Source organism: Rattus norvegicus, chromosome 4 (assembly GCF_021556685.1).
Source record: "Rattus norvegicus strain SHRSP/BbbUtx chromosome 4, alternate assembly SHRSP_T2T, whole genome shotgun sequence".
NCBI classification, from domain to species: domain Eukaryota; kingdom Metazoa; phylum Chordata; class Mammalia; order Rodentia; family Muridae; genus Rattus; species Rattus norvegicus.
This window is the reverse complement of record NC_141537.1, coordinates 100,036,699-100,059,234: the sequence shown is the minus strand read 5'-3', so window position 1 is coordinate 100,059,234 and position 22,536 is coordinate 100,036,699. Positions and strand designations below refer to the sequence as shown.

At 36.8% G+C, this 22,536-nt stretch overlaps 1 non-coding gene and 1 gene segment (V, D, J or C); both read right to left on the bottom strand.

Moving 5' to 3' along the window:
* Positions 1-14,481: 14,481 nt before the first annotated feature.
* On the bottom strand, positions 14,482-14,586 carry LOC120102595 (U6 spliceosomal RNA). Its single transcript, XR_015687288.1, has one exon. It is a non-coding gene; the product is annotated as a U6 spliceosomal RNA (small nuclear RNA).
* A 7,197-nt stretch (positions 14,587-21,783) lies between these two features.
* Positions 21,784-22,312, bottom strand: LOC690302 (immunoglobulin kappa chain variable 12-41-like). The segment is given in 2 exon segments: positions 21,784-22,106; positions 22,236-22,312. Coding segments are annotated over 2 exon segments (387 nt in total).
* Positions 22,313-22,536: the final 224 nt, after the last annotated feature.

Genomic DNA, 22,536 nt, shown 5'->3' with positions numbered 1-22,536 from the left:
GAGTAGTTAAGGAACAAACAAAGAACAAAGGCCCAAAGGTTACTGTTTTCAGAATCTTAAGGAGACTCATCAAGATACAAAGAACACATTCCTCAGCTGTACTCATATTGAGACTTCTTCTCTCCTATACCAAAGTCAAATACCTGTCAAATTCTTAGATGGTGGTACCATGGAATCTTTCTATCTCTCTCCCTCTCTTCCTTTCTGCCACATCTCTATGTGTGTGTGTGTGTGTGTGTGTTTGTGTGTGTGTGTCTGTGTGTGTGTGTGTGTGTGTGTGTGTGTAAAATTATTTTTTTCTTGGGAATTATGAGAAGCATGCCCTGTTTTAATGCTCTTTTTTGGAAGAAAAAAATAGGATATGAAAGTTACTCTGATCCTCATGCAAAAGCATCACATTGACCTTTGAATTTAGCCCAAGCGAAACAGTCTCAGCATCCAGAGACACCAGAAGAAGCAGTGGCAGTAGAGTGGGCTCTCACTTCTGCTTCCCTGGGCCGTTTATGTCATGGCCTGAATCACTATGGGAGGAGCACTAGAAGCCTGTTGACAGTAATAGATTCCAATATCTTCAACCTGTAGTCTGCTGATCTTAAGGGAATACTGTGTGCCAGATCTACTGCCGCTGAAACTTGATGGGACCCCATCTGCCAAGCTGGTTGCACCATAGATCAGGAACTGCGGAGATTTCCCCGGGTTCTGCTGATACCATGCTAACCAATTACCAATGTTCTGGCTTGCCTGCATTTGATGGTGACAATTTCTTCCAGAGATGCAGACAGGGAGGCAGGAGACTGTGTCATCTGGATGTCACATTTGCCACCTGAGATTGAAAATTGAAAAGGAATTCCAATACAATTTATCTTGTTAGAGACAACATTTATGGACACCATGCATGGAGCACTTACCACACTGATCTGTATAAATTTTCAGTTTATTCAGTCTTCCTTACCTGTAAGCCAGAGTAGCAGCAACCTAAGGAGTTGAGTGGGCAAGTTCATGTTTCTGTGTAACATGTGTGAATTTCTGATGTTTCTAAAAACCATCTATTCATGTAATCTAGATAGTTATCCATTCACTACTCTTACCTATTTCTAAAAATTATCTTGACAATAACCTACGAGTAAACTCAAAGCCATGAATTTATTATCTGGCCCTTAACTCATACTGCTTAATCATTTAGAAGCAGTTTATGGGCTGGAGAGATGGCTCAGCGGTTAAGAGCACCCGACTGCTCTTCCAGAGGTCATGAGTTCAAATCCCAGCAACCACATGGTGGCTCACAACCATCTGTAAAGAGATCCGATGCCCTCTTCTGGTGTATATGAAGACAGCTACAGTGTACTTATATATAATAAATAAATAAATCTTTAAAAAAAAAAGAAGCAGTTTATATAACCAGTTATAGGACTGGGTCTAAGTCATATATATTTAAATTATTTGTATAGTCATAATGTCATATAGAGTAACAATATCAATCACAATTTTATATCAATAAGAAGTTGGTATCAATGAAATAGTTAAATTTGTATTAAATAAATTCTGTACCAAATTAAGAGATTATATCTTCTATTTAGTAATGAATAAGAGGATTTCTACAAAAGGTAATTATGACTAAACAGTCATTTCTAGATTAGTTATCTCTGTTAATATATGACAATTTCTAAATTCCCCAGAATAACAAACTCAGAACAACCACCCCCAGAACCCCAAGTCGAGGACACTGGGTCGACAACATTTCACAACTTCTTCAGGCTCTGTATGAACATTTAGATATATTGCGGGGTGTGTGGGGGTAGGAAAAATGAGGAACCTGGTCAGGCCTTAAGAAGTCCACACCACCGATCACTGTAGTCTCTGTGTTTGTCCTGACTGGATCTGGCCGAAAGTCTTTAAGGTCTGGAGCTCCAGCAGGTCAGTTCAGCATGTCTGATGATGAGACTAACAAAGCTATACATTCTGTAATATATAAATCTCAAAACAAAATTTTAGTATCATCAAGATATCTGTATGGATTGTATCAGTTCGTGTAGTGTATACAGACTGGTTAAGATGCAATTTTTTTTGTTGTTTTATTCCTTTGAATCTATTTATTCCAGGGGTATCCCTCTATAAAATATAATCCGTATAGCTCAGGAAGATATCCAGATCCTAATCACCTATCCTTTTCTTTTTATTTTGTATTTCAAAAACTAAGTTTATATTTAGTTACTGTGGTTAAGTGACATTTAACAAAGTAGTTTTTCTTGTGGTGCTAAGGATTTCATCCAGGGTACATTATCTAAAAACACAAAGAAAAAACCTTTCCCCCAAGTCAGCATATCCTTTAGTTGGCAATCAGAAAAGCTTGTATCTTTTATTCTCTCCCATATAAATAATATTTTCATAAAACTCAAAATCACACCCATTTTGAAAATGAAACAATATAAAAGCAAATGAAGTATAAACTAAAATATTATATGATCCTATTCTTAGGCTTGTCCAATCTATCATGCCACAAAATCAACCCAGAATTCCCATTGAACCCACATTACAGAATATGAACTTTCTGTAGACACTAATATACCATCTTTAAAGTAAACTTCTACTCACACCTGCCTATAGGAAGTAGGCAGTTTCTTTACCTATTATGTTCTCTGCTTGGAACCATTGCATTTTTCTCTGTACGAGTTGAGAACTGTGGATAGAATTTCCACATAACTCAATCAAAATCTGTATTCTTTCCTACTAACTATAACAGTTAAGATATATATATATATATATATATATATACATAGTTAGTATATATATATAAATGTTTATTTATATATGTAAATAAATATATATTTAAATATATAATTAACAGTTTAATCACACTTCTATTAATAGTTGTTAGTAAGAAGTAGACAGCTTGTCAAATCATGCTAGAAACCCAAAATTCCTGTGAAGCCCACATTAGAGAGAATGTGTATGACTTATTGGAGCATTATATCTTTATACCATCTGTTAAGCTCTCCACCTGGATGCTCAGACCTCTACTCACTTCATTAGCAACTTATATAATCTACATCTGTTATGCACTCTGCCTGGTACTGCAGACTTCTATATTTTTATCTTAGTTCAGAACTGTGAGTGAAATGTCCCATGTGATTTGGACAAATGCTTTATAAAACTCTATTCTAAAGGCAAAAAAAAGCAGTCTTTGAATTAAGCCACACTCTCTACAACCTGACCCAGTGCACATTGTTTCTTTTCACATCAGGGGACCTAGTGTCTGGGAGCAGATATTCTCTCTCCCTGTGTTCCTTTGTTTCAAGGTTCCTGTGATTGAGTCCATGTAATCTTAAAGTTTTAGTGGATTCTTGCCTAAAACGTTGGTTCGACACCTGTAGTAGTAACTAATATGAATATAGATGTGGGGCACATGCACCAGGTCACACTAGCTCCTGCTTCTGTCTCCAGCAGCCTCTCCTCCTCTATGACTAGCTCTACATTGGCACCAGCTACTCTCTGGGCCCTGTGGCAGCTACTTTCTTGCAACTCTGTGCTGTAAACTCTGTTCACAATCCCAGCATCTGCCCCCTGTTGTTATCTCCACAATTCCCAATATCCCTGCGAAATCAAAACTCTGGAAGCTGGTAATTTATTAATCAGATTTATATCAGTAAATTCTTACTCCAAAAAATCATCCAGACAATAAATTTAGAGTCAAGTAATATTGATATAAACTACCCACCTAGATAAGACAAATTGTCCTATAAAATCCATCCGTTATAAAATATTCATAACTACCTGTGATACTTTGAGGCCACACACATCCAGGTCATTCTTCTCTGCCTCCATCTTGGTTCTTCTTCCTCTCCTCCTCCTCCTCTCTCTCCTCTCTCCAAAACTTAGTTTTTCACTGCCCAATCACAGGCCTTGCTTTATCTTGTGTCTTCCATCACCTGCATATAGACATCAATCTGCAATTACGAACTTCTTTCCTCCTTTGACCAAAAAACAAAACAAAACAAAAAAAACCTAGAATACACCCACAAGCATTGCAGTACTTAGGTAGTTTTGGCAAGGTTGAAGTCTGAGCTCTTGAGAGTGGTGTCAGAAATTCAATATCATCTTCTATTACACGTTTGAGAACAGTCAGAGCTGTGTGACACCCACAAGTTTTCAGGAAAAAAGCTACCCTGTGTCTTTAAACCAGTTAGGAAATATCGATACAATGTATTAGACATAATTGTAAGTGTTAATGATGAAAATTCATGAAGTTCCATAATAAATTAGGTTTTTGAAATAACCTAAAATTTATTATTTAATAATGAAGTTTTCTAAGAGTTAGTTATATTAGTTTTATTTTTGGCTAGTACTTTTTCGAGTCTACATGGTTTTATTTGAACAAACTCAAATGCAGATTGAAAGTTTCCATAAGGAATAAGCAATAAGAGCTCAAATAGATTAACTTTTGAATCTATGTTTAATATATTACCATCTTTGTTTCTTAACTGACTTCAAAAATTACTTTTTTCTGATCAAATCCAGGGGTCATGTAGAACTGTATGACCTTAAACTTGTATTAGAGGATGACACTGAAGTTCTAGAGTTACTGCTTCCTACTTTCAAGAACTGGAATTACAGGAGTCATCACCAGGCCCTGTTCCCACAATGCTCTTAAATATTTTTTAATACTAGGAAGAAAGTCTATCAATTAAGCTAAATCCAAGCATAATATTTTCTTCTTCCTTAGTAGCAAGAATTAGACTGCATATATATAGATGTGTATGTGTGTGTATGTGTGTGTGAGTGTGTGTGTGTGTGTTTTGAATGTATTTATGTTTGATAGCCTGCACATTATTCTTTTTAATGGTTTTGTTGTATATTCCCAGGAAGAAACAGGCTTAGATTCACTTCATTATTTTTCCTGAGCACATTAAAATTACAATTTACCGTTGTTCAGCTTTTTCCTGGGCCCAACAAGAACAAAGACTCTTACTATGTCTTCATTTTTGCAATCTCTCCAGCAGAGGGAGGACATAATACAGGTCTATCAAACAAAGATCACCAGACTGTGGGCTGGTATCTAGTATCAATCACTGTAACACTAGGAGCAAGAGAAGTTTCTAGTTAGTTTCCTGTTCACTTGTTATCCAGCATTTTCTCCTTGTCTTTACTTACTTCTGTGAGAATGGTCTGGGCAAAATTCATACCTACATTTAGTCATGGGAGAATGGAAATCCTAGCAATTCTTTGTGTTGTAAATGTAAAAACACCTGTCTTAGAACAATGGCCCTGAATAATTACCTTCCTTGGCAGAAGGGTAAGTGTAACACCTCTTTCATTTTCCATTCATCCATCATAATCCACTACAGTGTTGCTGAAGGAGCTGGATTGTTTATCATTATAACCTGGAGTGAAGTTGCTTATTGATATCTAGTAATTTTCAAAGTTAAAAATGTAAAGGCCATGGGATGAAATCACATCAGCAAACATGTCAGAAAAATGTTCTCCTGAACAACAGACATGGAGTTAGACTTCCACTCTGATCTCAACAGATCATTAAAGGATGTGAAAAGACAGGCAAGGTTATTGAGAAGTCCTTTTTTCCACTTTTGGTGGGTTTTTTGTCTTGATTATTGCTAATGGTATTAATCTATTGAAATGATCTTTTTCCCTCTACTTTTTCAAATTATTTACTACCACCAGTGATATAAGTTACAATTTTGTTGGATTCCATATATTTGAGAGTGTGATGTAATTGCTTAATGAAAACATACATGTGTGAATAGATGCATAATAATCGGTAGAATCAGGGTATGGGTCATAATTTGTCTCTACAGAAGACTCTTGGATGAACCACTTTTAGCAAGCAGTATACAACACACTATCATCGCACTTTTCATCAATTTTCAGGTCACTGATTTTTAAAATATATTCCAACAATTCTTCTTGAAACAAGTTTTTTCCCAAGTATCATTTTCAGGCCCCTCATGTGTTTCATCATCCTAGAAGATTTTTACATCCTACAGAATGATTACCTATACTTGCAAACTCTTTCCATTCATTGGATCATGGAAACTCACACTAAATCCACCATAGCTTTACTCCCAATTAGGATCTACTTGGTACCCATTATGGTATCTCCCTGTGTTTAGCTTCTATCTTCACTTCTGTACATGCTTCTCTCACCAAAGAGATTGAATTCCTTTGTTCTGAAATTAAATTAAGATTTATCTCTTCGTAGTTTCTGGAGAAGGTATGATGCCCATAGCCTATGCAAGTAGAACAATTGTACATTCAAAGACATGGATGATATTACTGATATAAAAGTAATATTCCTTAAAGACAATAAATTGTATCAATATGCAATACCTCAGGCACAATTGCATGAAGCCTCACAGAAATATTGGGCTTAGATATAATTCCAGCCTAATCTATGTAAAGAGCTCTTATGCATAGATGGAAGGAGAGACACCCATGAATTTCTCTGGTCTTGATGTCAGTAGTTCTAGGGTAGCTTCTCTGTCAAAAATAGTGTAAAATAAGATTGTTTACCTGAATAAATTAATGTTATGAAAGTTCCTGCCCTTCTCCACAAACTATGTCTTATTCTATTATTATTCTCGGAATCATTGTTATCAAAATGATCCTTGCTGACTTCCATGAGGAGTTGTGTAGCTCAATCATGTGGATACATCTGCAACCTTTTCCATACACAAGGCTTGGGAACAATTTGTAAAATGGAATTGAAACACTATAAGAACCAAAAGATTAGAGAGTTTGCTCTGAGATTGTATCTCCTATGAATATCAGAAGATATACCTGCAAATTCTCACCTAAATAACTGCACAAAGGTGAGGTGAAAAAATTAGGACACCATTGAATTTGCCATACTGGATGGAATAAACTCCATATGATCTCAGTTCTACACAAAGAAGTATACACAATTGAATAAAGTTAGGAGCAGGAGAGGTCTTCCTCTCCAGGGGAGAGCAAAACCAATTGATTGACTGTATGATAATGATCAATCCTGAAAAAATATATATACATATATATATATGTGTGTGTGTGTGTATTTGTATTTATGTAAATGTATATATTAATATGTATAAATATATATATATATCTGTGTGTGTAACATTATACTAACTCAATTGTTTATAGATAAGAATATATGTGTGTGTTTGTCTCTTTCCGTGTGTGTTTGTTTGTGTGTATGTGTGTGTGTGTGTAAGTACATGTACTTATGCAATAAAAATTAATGGAAAAGATGTGATGAGTTACAAGTACTGGAAGAAGGGATACTTTGGAGATTTTACAGGGAGGAAATATGAGATAAAATGTATTATTAAATTTCAATCTCACATATAAGCAGGAAAAAAATGATGAAGCTACATCAACTCAATAACCTTCACAGGTAAATATGAATTTGCCCTATAAGCATTTATATACTGTTTAAACTGTACTGTAGGTTCCAGACCATGCTATAAGAGAAATAAAACAGAAATTCCTATAATGAATATGACAAAATCAAAACAATAAGCATCTCATAGCCTGGTGATTCGTTGTTGTTGTTGCTGCTGCTGCTGCTATCCAAAGAGGAGCCCATTCTCTACAAATAAACCCAAATAAACCTGTACTGGCTCTCTGATCTAAAACATAAGAGGACCACAGACCTCTAATGAGTCACTGACCTGACCAGTGCCATGGCCATTCCTACAGTTTGCTGATTTGCATGTGCCCAGAGGCCAGTCCACTGCTCAGTTGACTTCTTTATAGTCAGGTGTCACCCCGTGCTGGAGTCAGCTTCACACATGGCTGTGATTGGGTGGTGAAAAAGTAAGGTGGGCACACAATTTTGGAGAAAGGAGACAGGAGGGGAAGAAGAGAAGAACCAAGATGGAGGTAGAGAAGGGCGACCCAGATCTGTGTGGCCTTAAAGTACACAGTAGTTATGAATATTTCATAAGGGAGGGATTTTATAGGGCAATTTGTCTTATCTACATGGGCAGTTTATATCAATCTTATTTGGCTCTGAGTTTATTGTGTGGACATTTTATGGAGTGAGAATTTATTGATATAAATCTTATTGATAAATTAAAAGCTTATTGAGTTATGATTTTAATGGGTTACTGAGAGTTGTGACAAGAACCACAGGGGGCAGAAGCTGAGAATATGGACAGACTCCACCGCAAAAGACACATGAGATAGGCAGTCTCTGAATGGAACTGCAATGGCATCGAGGGGTGGGAACTAGAGGGATGGTGAGATCCCTGCAGAGCCCAGAGAGTAGCTGTCCACAACATAGAATGGAAACTGGGAACTTAGTGAGTCGGGTGGAGACATTTTGCTGTTTGAGATGAAAATACCCAGTAGAAGCCATGAGGCCCTATGGCGCCATCTCCAGCGTGGGATGGTGTCTTGCTTTTTATTTATATTATTTACTACTACATATAATTAAGATACATCCAAGAACAGTGTTTTCTTACTTCCTAGTAGTAACAATTGGACTGCTCATGCCGTGTGTTTCTCCACACATTTACCTGTGATAGGCTATGCAGAATGTTCCTTAATGCTGCCGATCATTTTCAAGAAGAAACACTCTCAAGTGTAGCACATCAGGTTATTTTTTGTTTTATGTTCTTTGTTGAATTTTTTAGCATAATATAAATTGTCCTTAATCATTGTCTGCTTTTTTCTGGAGTCCATCTGAACAAAGATCCAACTCTACTTAATTTTAATAATCTTTCCAGCAGGGGGAGCCAATGACACTTGTCTATTACTTGATTTAGACTGTCAGTCACTGTAACAATAGGGATTGGAGAAAAGAGAAAATTTTAGTTTCTGATGCATTGGCATTCAATTCTTCTATTCCTTCCAGGATTGGTGTGGCACTTGTTAACTTTCCTATACACCCATTGTTCTCCAGTTCAGAGCAAATACAGCTGTGTGATTGCATAACCATACTGAAATCCAAAATCTACATCCTCATCTCAAAACCTCAGTGTAGGCAGTGAAAAGATCACCAAAGTGTGACATTTCATTGGATATTGAGAAGTCTCTTTTGCTCATTATTTGTATCCTGAATATTGCTGATGGTATGACTTATGAAAATTAACTATTGAGACACTAGACCATATCATCTCTTTATATGGGACCGTAGATATGGCTATGAAGCAAGTTAAGTGTGAATTTCATATCTACTGTGCCTCTTGTATCTTTGTGAAAAAGACCCTTGTGCTGTCTTCAGACTAAATGAATAACACCTTAGTGTGTGGTTACCCTTAATCTTCAGGAGTGAATACACACAACACACCACAACCATAGATCACTGTATTATAATTAAACAAACATTCTTAGTGACAGTGTTTTCCTTTTTCTTTCTTTCTTTTTTCTTTTTTTCTTTTTTTTAGGCTTCGTATTTCTTTTTTATTTTATTTTTATTTGTTAGTTTATTTATTTGCATTTCAATTGTTATCCCCCTCTGCAGTTTCACCTCCAACCCCATCCATACCCTGCTGCCTTCCTCTTGCCTTTATGAGGGTGCTCCTCCACCTGCCTACCAACTCCTGTCTCAAGGCCTGAGCATTACCCTGTCCTGGCTCATCAAACCTCCACGGACAAAGGGGATCCTATCCTATTGATGCCAGATAAAGTCATCCTCTGCTACACATGGCATGGGTCCCTGGATATGTACTGTTTTGTTGGTTGTTTAGAACCTGAGAGCATTGGGTGGTCTGCTTGGTTGATACTGTTGTTCTTCCTAAATGGATGAAAACACCTTCAGCTCCTTCCATTGGGGTCCCCATACTCACTCCAATGTTTAGCTGTGTGCATTCACATCTGTATTGTTCAGGCTCTGGCAGACTCTCTCAGGGCACAGCTATACCAGGCTCCAGTCAGCAAGTACTTCGTGGAATCAGCAATAGTGTTTGGTTTTGGTATCTGAAAATAGGATGGATTCCTAGGAAGAGAATCCCTAGATGACCTTTCATACGTTTCTGCTCAATATTTATCCCTGCACTTCCAAGAGTATTTTCTTCCCGTTCGCAGTAGGACTGTAGCATCCACACATTGGTGTGGTCTTCTCTCCTTTTCCATTTCATATGTTCTGTGATCAACGATATTCCAACCTCATTTTTGGCTATTATTCACTTATCAGTGAGTACATACCATGTGTGTTCCTTTGTGATTGAGTTACCTCACTCAAGAAGAAATTTTCTACTTTCATCAATCACCTAAGAATTTCATTAAGACATTGTTTTTAATAGCTGAGTAGTAGTCCTTTGTGTAAATGTACCACATTTTCTGTATCCATTCCTCTGACGAAGAACACCTGGGTTGTTTCCAGTTTCTGGCTATTATAAGTAAGGTTGCTATAAATATGGTAGAGCATGGTTCCTTGTTATATGTTGCAGCATCTTTTGAGTATATGCCCAGGAGTGATATAGCTAGGTCCACAGTTAAAATTATTTCCAATTTACTGAGGAACCACAAAACTGATTCCCAGAGTAATTGTACCAGCTTGTAGTCTCACCAGCAAAGGAAGAATATTCCTCTGTCTCCACATCCTCGCCAGCATATGTTGTCACCAGAGTTTTTGATCTTAGACATTCTGACTAATGTAAGGTGGAATCTCAGGGTCGTTTTATTTACACTTCCCTGATGATTAAGTTTGTTGAACATTTCCTTAAGTTCTTCTCAGCCATTTGAGATTCCTCTGCTGTAAAATCTCTGTTTAGATCTGTACCACATTCTTTAATATGGTTATTTGGTTCTCTGCAGTCTACCTTCTTGAGTTCTTCGTATACATTGGGTATTTACCCCTTATCAGATGTAGGATTGATAAAGATCTTTACCCAATCTGTTTGTTGACATTTTGTCCTACTGACAGTGTCCTTAAACTTACAAAAGCTTTTCAATTTAATGAGGTCCCATTTGTTGATTCTTCATATTAGAGCATAAGCCATTGGTGTTTTTTTGTTTGTTTGTTTGTTTGTTTTTTTGTTTTTTTTTTTTTCAGGAAATTTTCAACTGTGCCAGTATGTTCGAATTCACTCCCACTTTCTCTTCTAGTAGACTCATAGTATCTGGTTTTATGTAGAGGTCCTTGACTCAATTGAGTTTGGCATTGTACAAGGAGATAAGAATGATGGTTCAATTTGCATTCTTCTACATGCTGACTGCCAGTTGAACCAGCATCATTAGCTAATGAAATGCTGTCTTTTTTCCAGATGGTTTTGGATCTTTTGTCAAAAATCAAGTGAACAAAGGTCTGTGGGTTCATTTCTGGGTCTCTAATTATATTCTAATGATCTATCTTCCTGTCTCCTTACAAATACCATCCTGTTTGTTTCACTATTACTCTGTAGTATAGCTTGAGATTAGGGATGCTGATTCCCCCAGGAGTTCTTTGTACTGTTGAGGATTGTTTTTGCTATGCTTGGTTTTTGGTATTCCAGATAAATTTGAGAAATGCTCTTTCTTTCTTTGTGAAAAATTGTGTTTGAATTTTGATAGGAATTGCATTGAATCTGTAGATTGCTTTTGGTAAGGTAGCCATTTTTATTTTATTAATCCTGCCAACCCATAAGCATGGGAGATCCTTCTACTTTCTGAAGTCTTGTTCAATTTCTTTCTTCAGAGACTTGAAGTTCTTGCCATAGAAATATTTCACTTGCTTGGTTAGTGTCACACCAAGATATTTCACATTATTTTTGACTATTGTAAAGGACATGGTTTCCCTGATTTTTTTTCTCAGTCAGTGTATCCTTTGAGTAGTGAAAGGCTTCCTTTTGCTTGAGTTAATTTAATATCCAGACACTTTGCTGAACTTGTTTAACAGCAATAGCAGTTCTCTCGTGGAAGTTTTTGTTTCACTTATATATACTACCATATTATCAGCAAATAGTAATATCTTGACTTCCTTCTTTATACTTTGTATCCCTTTGATTGTATGTTGCCTAATAGCTCTGGCTCTAACTTCAAATACTATATGGAATAGATAGGGGTAGAGTGGACAGTCTTGTCTTGTCCCTGATTTAAGTGAGATTTCTTCAAGATTGCCCCATTTACTTTGATGTTAGCTATTTTCCTGCTGTATATTGTTTTGATTATAATTAAGTAGGGACCTTGAATTTCTTTTCTCTCCAACACTTTTGTCATGAAATGGTTCTATTAGTCAAAAGGTTTTTCAGCATCTATTGAGATGATTTTTTTCCCTTTGAGTTTGTTTAGATGGTGAAATCTGTTGATAAATTTCTGTATATTGATACATCCAAGCATCCCTGGATGAAGTCTACTTGGTCTTGATGGTTGATCATTTTGATGTGTTCTTGGATTCAGTTTATAAGAATATTATTGAGTATTTTGGCATCAATGTTCATGAGGGAAATTGATCTATAGATCTCTTTGTTAGATCTATGTTTTGTTTAGGTATCACTGTAACTGTGGCTTCACCAAGCATTTAGGGTAGTGTTTCTTGTGTTTCTATTTTATGAAATGGTTTAAGAAGTATTGGTTTACAGAATTCTGCACTTAAACCATCTGGTCTCAAGGATTTTTGTTTAGGAGACTTTTAATGACTGCTTCTATTTCTTTAGGGGTTATGGGACTGTTTAGATGGTTTAACTGATCCTGATTTAATTTTGGAAACTGTTATTGGTCTAGAAAATTATCCATTTCATCTAGATTTTACAGTTTTGTTTACTATAGGCTTTTGTAATAGGATCTCCCAGGTTTTGTTTTTTGGTTTTTTTGTTTGTTTGTTTTTGCTTTTTGATTTTTGGGGTTTTGATTTCTTCAGTTTCTGTTAGGTCTCCATTTCCGTTTCTGATTTTGTTAGTATTGATACTGTCTTTGTGTACTCTTGTTAGTATGGCTAAGGTTTATCTATCTTGCTGATTTTCTCAAAGAACCAGCTTTTGGTTTTATGGATTTTTGTACAGCTCTCTTTGTTCCACATGATTGATTTCAGCCTTGAGTTTGATTATTTTCTGCTTTCTAGTCTTCTTGGATATGTTTCTTTCTTTGTGTTCTAATGTTCTCACATGTGCTATTAAGCTGCTAGTATATGCTTTCTCCAATTATTTTTATGAAAGCACTCTGAGCTATGCAATTTCCTCTTAATACTGCTTTCATTTTATGCCATAAATTTCTGTATTTTTTGCCTTCATATTTGCTAAATTCTAAAAAGTCTTTAATTTCTTTCCTCATTTCTTCCCTGACTGAGGTATCATCAAGTAGACAATTGTTCAGCTTCCCTGTGTATGTGGGCTTTCTGTTGTTTTTACTGTTGTTGCAGACCAGTCTTAGTCCACGGTGATATGATAAGATACATGAGATTAGTTAAAGCTTCTGGTATTGGCTGAGGCATTGTTGTGTGTCCTATTAATATGGTTACTTTTGTAGAAAGTAGCCTGAGGTGCTGAGACAAATTTATATTCTTTTTTTGTTTTTTTCCAGTGAAATGTTCTATAGATATTTGTTAAGTTCATTAGGTTCATAACATTTGTCCATTTCACTGCCTCTTTGTTTACTTTCTGTTTCTATGATGAGAGTGATGTGTTAAAGTCTCCTACAATTAGTATAAGGTTCAATGTGTGCTTTGAGATTTAGTAATATTTCTTTTATAAATGTGGGTGCCCTTGCATTTGAGGCTTAGCTGTTCAGACTTAGGAGTTCATCTTTGTGGATTATTTCTTTGATTAGTATATAGTGTTCTTCTCCATCTTTTTGATAATGCTTGGTTGAAAGTCTATTTTTATTAGGAAGTAGAATTGCTACACAAGCTTATTTGGGAGCATTTGCCTAGGAAAATTTTGCCTTTTACATTGGGGCAGTATCTGTCTTTATCACTGAGATATGGTTTCATTATCCAGCAAAAAGCTGGGTTCTCTTTATGTATCCAGTCTGTTAGTCTATGTCTTTTTGTTTGTGAATTGAGTCCATTGATGTTGATAGATATTAAGGATGAAAGATTGTCCCTTATTTTGTTGTTAGAGGTGGAATTATGATTGTATGGGTCTCCTCTTTTGGATTTGTTGTGAGATTAGTTTCCAGTATTTTTTGGATGTAGTTTTCCTCCTTCTTTTATAGAGTTTTCTTTCTATTATCCTATGTAGGACTGGATTGGTAGAAAGATATTGTGTAAGTTTGGTTTTGTCATGGAATATCTTGGTTTCTCCCTGTATGGTATTTGAGAGTTTTGCTGGGTATAGTAGCCTGGGCTCACAATTTTGTTGTCTTCGAGACTGTTTGACATCTGTCCAAGATCTTCTTGCTTTTAGAGACTGTTGAGAAGAAGTCTGGTGTAATTCTGATAGGTATGCCCTGATATGTTACTTGAACTTTCTCCCTTACTGATTTCAATACTTTTTCTTTGTTCTGTGCATTTTGTGTTTTAATTATTGTGTGACAGGAAGAATTTATTTTCTTGTCCCATCTGTTTGTTGTCTGTGGTTTTCTTGTATGTTTATGGGCATCTCTTTATTTAGGTTAGGGAAGTTGTCTAAATATATGGAATGCTTCAAGAATCTGTGTGTAATCCTTGAGTAGGAGCCATGCTAATTCTCTGTACTGTTACAATTCTAGTATATGTGCTGCCAATGTGAGGACCAGTGTGATTTTCTTTTAAGAAATTTCATTATTTCACATATTACTATAGATAAAACATTATGGATGCAAGGAAGTTTTTTTTTTTTTTTTTTTTTTGGTTCTTTTTTTTTCGGAGCTGGGGACCGAACCCAGGGCCTTGTGCTTCTTAGGCAAGCGCTCTACCACTGAGCTAAATCCCCAACCCCCTGCAAGGAAGTTTTAAGCAGCAGTCAAAAAATTAGATTATAGATGGAATGTAGTATTATTAGGTTTAAGACAATGGAATGACTGGAATATGAGACTCCACCATAGTATAAAGGGACTGATTTAGTGTGTCCAGAGACGGACACAGGGAACTAAGCAACAGAAACCAAGACTACTTGGCATCATCTGAGCCCATTCTCCTACCAAAGCAAATATTGGGTATCCAAACACACCAGAAAAGCAAGATTTGGATTTAAAATCACATTTCAGAATGATAATGGAGGACCTTAAGAAAGACATAATTAATAACCTTAGAAAAATATGGGACAACTCAAGTAAACCATTAGAAGCCCTACAAGAACATACACAAAAATCATTTAAAGAAATACAGGAAAACATAACTAAACAGATGAAGGAATTGAAGAAATCCATCCAAAATTTAAAAATCGATATATATATATATATATATATATATATATATATAAACAATAAAGAAAGCACAAAGGGAAACAAACATGGAGGCAGAAAACCTAGGGAAGAGATCAGGAGTCATAGATGCAAGCATCACCAAGAAAGTACAAGAGATATAGAAGAGAGAATATCAGAGGTAGAAAACAACTACATAAACATCAAAGATAATGTAAAATGCAAAAAGGTCCCAGCCCAAAACATTCAGGAAATCCAGGACACAATGAGAAGATCTAACCTAAGGATAATACACATAGAAGAGAGTGAAGACTCCTAATTAAAGTCCCGGTACCCATCTTCAACAAAATTATTGAAGAAAACTTCACTAACTGAAAGAAAGAGATGCCCATAAACATACAAGAAGCCTACAGAACTCCAAACAGATGGGACCAGAAATGAAATTCATCCTGTAACATAAGAGTCAAAACATCAAATGCACAAAACGGAAAAAAGAATATTGAAAGCAGTAAGGGAAGAAGGTCTAGCAACATATAAAAGCAGACCTATAAGAACTAGAGCAGACCTCTCACCAGAGACTATGAAAGTTAGAAGATCCTGGGCAGATGTTATACAGACCCTAAGAGAACACAAATGCCAGTCCAGGCTATATACCAGCAAAACTCTCAATTAATATAGATGGAGAAACCAAGATATTCTATGAATAAACCAAATGTACACAATATCTTTCTACAAATCCAGCCCTACAACGATAATAGATGGAATTGTCCAACACTAGGACACCCCAAGCAAACTATACCCAAGCAAAAGCAAGAGAATAAACTTCTTGCAACAAAACCAAAATAAGAGACACACACAAACATAATTCCACGTCTAACAACAAAAATAACAGGAAGCAACAATCATTATTCCTTAATACCTCTAAAAATCAATGACTCAATTCCCCAATAAAAAGATATGGACTGACAAACTGGATACATAAAGCGGACCCAGCATTTTGTAGCATACATGAAACACACCTCAGGACAAAAACAGACACTGCCATATAGTAAAAGTCTGAAAATCAACTTTCCAAGGAAATGGTCCAAAGAAATAACCTGGAGTAGCCATTCTAATATCGAATAAAATTGACTTCCGATGAAACTTCATCAACTTCATATTTATCAAAGAAAAAATCCCCCAAGATGAACTCTCAATCCTATTTATCTATGCTGCAAATGCAAGGGCAACTACATCCATAAAAGAAACCTTACTAAAGTTCAAAGCACACATTGCACCTCACACAATAATAGTAGAAGATTTCATCACCTCACTCTCATCAATGGAGAGATCATGGAAACAGAATTTAAACAGAGACATAGAAAACCTAACAGAATTTATGAACAAATGGGTTTAATAAATATTTATAGAATATTTCATTCAAAAACAAAAGGCTATACCTTCTTCTTCTTAGCCCCTCACACTTTTTTCCCTCAATTTGACAATGAAATTGGTCACAAAACAGACCTAAACAGATATAAGAAGGTTGAAAGAATTAGTGCATGCTATCAGATCACAACAGACTAAGGCTGGTCCTCAATAAAACAATAGCAACTGAAAGCCCACATGTTATTGGAGTTCAACAAAACTCTACTCAATAATACCTTGGTCAAGGAAGAAATAAAGAAAGAAATTAAAGACTTTTTAGAATTTAATGGAAATGAAGGAACAACAAACCCAAACATATGGGGGGAAAATGAAAGCAGAGCTAAGAGGAAAACTCATACCTCTGTGTGCCTCCAAAAAGAACCAGGAGAGAGCATTCATTAGCATCTTGATAGCACACATGAAAGCTCTGAAACAAAAACAAGCAAATATACACAAGGGGAGTAGAAGGCAGGAAATAATCAAACTCAAGGCTGAAATCAACTAAGCTGAAAAAAAAAAAGCTAACTATACAAAGAATCAACAAAACCAGGAGCTGGTTCTATAAGAAAATCAACAAGAATGATAAACCATTAAGGTGATTAACCAGAGGGCACAGAATGTGTATCCAAATTAAGAAAATCAGAAGTGAAAAGAGAGAGATAACAACAGAATCTGAGATAATTACAAAAAAAATCATCAGACCTACTACAAAAGCCTATATTCAACAAAACTTAAAAATCAGGAGGAAATGGACAATTCCCTCCAAAAATACCAGGTATCAAAATTAAATCAGGATCAGATGAAACATCTAAACAGCCCTATAACTCCTAAACAAATACAAGCAGTTATTAAAAATCTACAAAAATAACAACAACAACAACAACAGCAAAAAGAGCCCAGGAACAGATGGGGTAAGTGCTGAATTCTATCAGACCTTCCTAGAAGACCTAATAAGGATACTGTCCTGACTATTCTGCAAAATGGAAACAGACAGAAAACTACCTAATTTCTTCTATGAAGCCAGAATTACACTTATACGTGAACCACCCAAAGATCCAACAAAGAAAGAGAACTTCAGACCAATTTTCCTTATGAACATTGATGCAAAAATACTCAATAAAATTCTTGCAAACTGAATCTCAGAAAACATCAAAACAGTCATCCATCATGATTAATTAGGCTTTATCCCAGGGATGCAGGGATGGTTCAATATACAGAATCAGAGAAAGAAATGGAAAAGCATGAAGGGGCTCGAGACCCCATATGTACAACAATGCCAAGCAACCAGAGCTTCCAGGGACTAAGCCACTACCTAAAGACTATACATGGACTGACCCTGGACTCTGACCTCATAGGTAGCAATGAATATCCTAATAAGAGCACCAGTGGAAGGGGAAGCCCTGGGTCCTGCTAAGACTGAACCCCCAGTGAACTAGACTGTTGGGGGCAGGGCGGCAATGGGGGGAGGGTTGGGAGGGGAACACCCATAAGGTAGGGGAGGGGGGAGGGGGATGTTTGCCCGGAAACCAGGAAAGGGAATAACACTCGAAATGTAAATAAGAAATACTCAAGTTAATAGAAAAAAAAAAAAAAGAAGAAATCTTTCAAGGTATTCCACTGTATGAAGAAATTCTAGGAAAAAAGAAACACATGATCATTTCATTAGATACTGAGAAAGCATTTGACAAAATTCAACACACATTCATGATAAAAGTCCTGGAAAGATCAGGAATTCAAGACCCATACGTATACATATAAAAGCAATATATAGGAACCAATTACCTAACTTTAAAATAAAGGGAGAAAAACTTGAAGCAATCCCAGTAAAATCAGGGACTAGACAAGGCTACCCACTCTCTCCGTACTTATAAAATATAGTACAGAAAATCCTAGTGCAAGAAGTAAATGAAAAGTTTTGGAATAAAATTAAATGTAAACTTCTTTGATAATACTTTAGAAAGTTAAACTATAATATAGTGAGGATCTCTAAAACATTAATTAAAAAAGTAAGAAAGGATTCTCTGTTGACTCTCTCAGTTTTTAGGCAGATTTAGCACACAAACTCATTGTCTTTCTGCTGAACCATTTCTGGTCCTGGGATGTGTGTAACAATAAACTCAAGTCTACGAATTTATAGAAAATAAATACACTTCATGTAACTGCTGTGTATGTGAATATATTGTACCATGCTTTCATAAAAGACATCACAGAAGGTGAGTTTTAAGGACACAATGAGAAGTGCCGAAATTATAAACATGAATGTGTTTATAAAGGTCCATAACCTACATAGAGTTGTAATTTTCAAAGAATGGTTTTAAGATGTCTCAGCAACTAAGAGGATTTACTGTTCTTGAAGAGGACCTAGGTTCATTATCATTATCCACATGGTGGCTTGAAAACACTCTAGATCCACGGGATCCAAATAATTAACCTGAAAATGTACATGTGATTAAGTGTATATGGAATTATTAACATTTGATATCTTGGAATATTCGTGTACTCAGAAATGCATATTTGCATTAAATAAAAAAGTAATGAAAAAGAAGCCATGACTTTAAAAGAGAGTAAATAAGGATATTTGTGAAGATTTGGAGAGAAGAAAGGAAGAAATGTCATAATTAAAATGCAATCTCACAAAAAAAATAGAAAAAGTAGTAGCTGCATCATCTCAATAACATCTGCAAATACCTTTGAAAGGACTATATAAGTATTCATTTATTTCCCAGAATTAGTTCATATCTGAGAGCCTACGGCATGAAAGTAAACAGAATAAGTAAGTTCTCTATTGAACCAGGCAGAAATCAAAATAAGTGCAACTAACAGACTGGAGCTATTCTTTTTAAGATGAGGATACTCCCTACAGATATACACATATTGTCTCTGATCTCAACCAGCAGAGGTCATGCCCTCTTAATGCATCACTGACCTGGCTGCAGCTGTTCCTAGCCTTTGAAGGTTTGCATATACCCAGAGCACAGCCCACTGATGTGAGGACTTCTCTATCTCCAGGCCATACCCTGTGCTAGAGTCAGCCTCACTCATGTCACACACAGACAAGAGTGCTCCTAGTCAGATCCTGGGGTTGCTGCTGCTCTGGCTTACAGGTGAAGAAGACTGAATAAAAGGAATGTCATACATATGGCTGTTGTTAGTGCTCCATGGTCTCCATAAACGTCTTATATATGACAGAATAAATTGTGTGGGAATTTGTTTTCAATTTCCACTATCAGGTGCAAGATGTGATATCATGATGACTCAGTCTCCTGCCTCTCTATCTGGATCTCTGGGAGAAACTGTCACAATTACATGAAAGAAAGTCATGATATCAGCAGGTAATTATCACGGTATTAGCAGAAACCAGGGAAATCTCCTAAGCTCCTGATCTATGGTGCAGATGTTTTGGAAGATGATGTTCCATCAAGTTCATTGGCAGTGGATCTGGCACACAGTTTTCTCTCAAAATCAGCAGCCCACATCCCGATGATACTGCAATGTATTACTGCCAACAGGGTTACAGTGATCCTCCCACAGTGATTCAAGCCATGGCATAAACCACCCAGGGAAGAAGAAGAAAGAGCACGAGCTTCCACAATTCTCCTTCTGTGGTCTCCAGATGCTGCAACTGTTTCCTGTTGCTAAGACATAAAGGTCAACGTAATGTTTTTGTTCAGAGTTCAGGTGAACTTTTATATGTCCAAATTTTATGTCATGCCCTAAGCAGGAATCAGCCTCACCCAAGTGACACACAGACATGAGTGCTCCCACTCAGATAATGGGGTTGCTGCTGCTACAGCAGTCAGCCATAGTGAGAACAGATTATTCTTTGAATCTAAAGTCCAGTTTTTACTGAAAGAAAGGCTTCCTGATCCCATGATTCTCAGCTGTGTGGTCAACTCTCATATGCATGGAAGGAATGAGGGTTTCCTCCATTACCTGTTTGTTCATTTCTGTCCTTATTAGGAAGGCAAATGTCTCAACTGCTTTTCCATTGCTGTAACAGCAATGTATGTATGTATGACCGAGGTAACTCAAAAAGAAAGTATTTAATCTTTGAACGTTTGTTTTAAGAGAATTAACCTGTTTTCTACATGGTAGTAAATGGGGCATCAGGCAGGGAGACATGGTTTTGGGGAACAAGTATGTGGTTATACACTAAATCTTCACGACATCAGCACAATTTTAGAGGCATAAATAAGAACAGAAGTCTATCTACCTGATTTTATTGGTATCAGCATCAGTTAGAATGCATATAGAAAAAGAAAATAAAAGCCACCTAAAGGAAGTAAGTGTTTTAATATAAGTAATAAGAGCATGCGTAGCATATACAGCCACCAAACTTAATAAGATGGATGAAGCAAAGAAGTGCAGGCTGACAGGAACTGGATGTAGATCTCTCCTGAGAGATACAGCCAGAATATGGCAAATACATATGCGAATGCCAGTAGCAAACCACTGAACTGAGAACTGGAATCCCTTTGAAAGAATCAGATGAAGGACTGAGAGAGCTTGAAGGGACTTGAGACTCCATATAAACAACAATGCCAACCAACCAGAGCTTCCAGGGACTAAGCCACTACCCAAAGCCTATACATAGACTGACCCTGGGTTGCAACTGCATAGTTAGCAATTAATAGCCTAGTAAGGGCACCAGTTGCAGGGGAAGCCCTTGGTCCTGACAACGCTGTACCCCCTGTGAATGGATTCTTGGGTGGACAGCAGTAATGAGGAGAGGATGTGGAGGGGAACACCCTTATAAAGAAGGAAGGGGAGTGGTTAGGGGGGTGTTGGCATGGAAACCAGGAAAGGGAATAATAATCGAAATGTAAATAAGAAATACCCAAGTTAATAAAGATGAAAAAACAAGCATAAACAAAGGTACCATGGTTAATGCATTCAGTGTCTTAAGGAGGATTATCAAGATACAAAGAACACATTCCTCAGCTGTGTGAGTGTTTGTGTGTGTGTGTAAAGTTATTCTTTTCTTGGAAACTATGAGAAATATGTCCTGTTTTAATGCTATTTTGGAAGAATAAATTAGGATATGAAAGTTACTCTGATCCTCATGCAAAAGCATCACAATGACCTTTGAATTTAGACCAAGAGAAACAGTCTCAGCAGCCAAAGACACCAATACAAGCATTTGCAGTAGAGTGGGCTCTCACTTCTGCTTCCCTGGGTGGTTTATGTCATGGCCTGAATCACTGTGGGAGGATTACTATAACGCTGTAGACAGTAATAGATTCCAGTATCTTCAACCTGTAGTCTGCTGATCTTAAGAGAATACTGTGTACCAGATCTACTGCCGCTGAACCTTGATGGGATCCCGTCTGCCAAGCTGGTTGCACTATGGATCAGGAGTTGAGGAGATTTCCCTGGTTTCTGCTGATACCATGCTAACCAATTACCAATGTCCTGGCTTGCCTGGCATGTGATGGTGACAATTTCTTCCGGAGACGCAGACAGGGAAGCAGGAGACTGTGTCATCTGGATGTCACATTTACCACCTGAGATTGAAAATTGAAAAAGAAATCCCACACAATTTATCTTGTTAAAGACAACATTTATGGACACCATGCATGGAGCACTTACCACACTGATCTGTATAAATTTTCAGTTTATTCAGTCTTCCTTACCTGTAAGCCAGAGTATCAGTAACCCAAGGAGTTGAGTGGGCACGTTCATGTTTCTGTGTAACATGTGTGAAGCTGACTCCAGCACGAGGTGAGACCTGACTATAAAGAAGTCAACTGAAGAGTGGGCTGGGCTCTGGGCACATGCAAATCAGCAACTGTAGGAATGGCCATGGCACTGGTCAGGTCAGTGACTCATTAGAGGCCTGTGGTCCTCTTATGCTTTAGATCAGAGAGGCAGTACGGGTTTATATGGGTTTATTTGTAGAGAATGTGCTCCCCTTGGGATAGCAGAAGCAGCAGC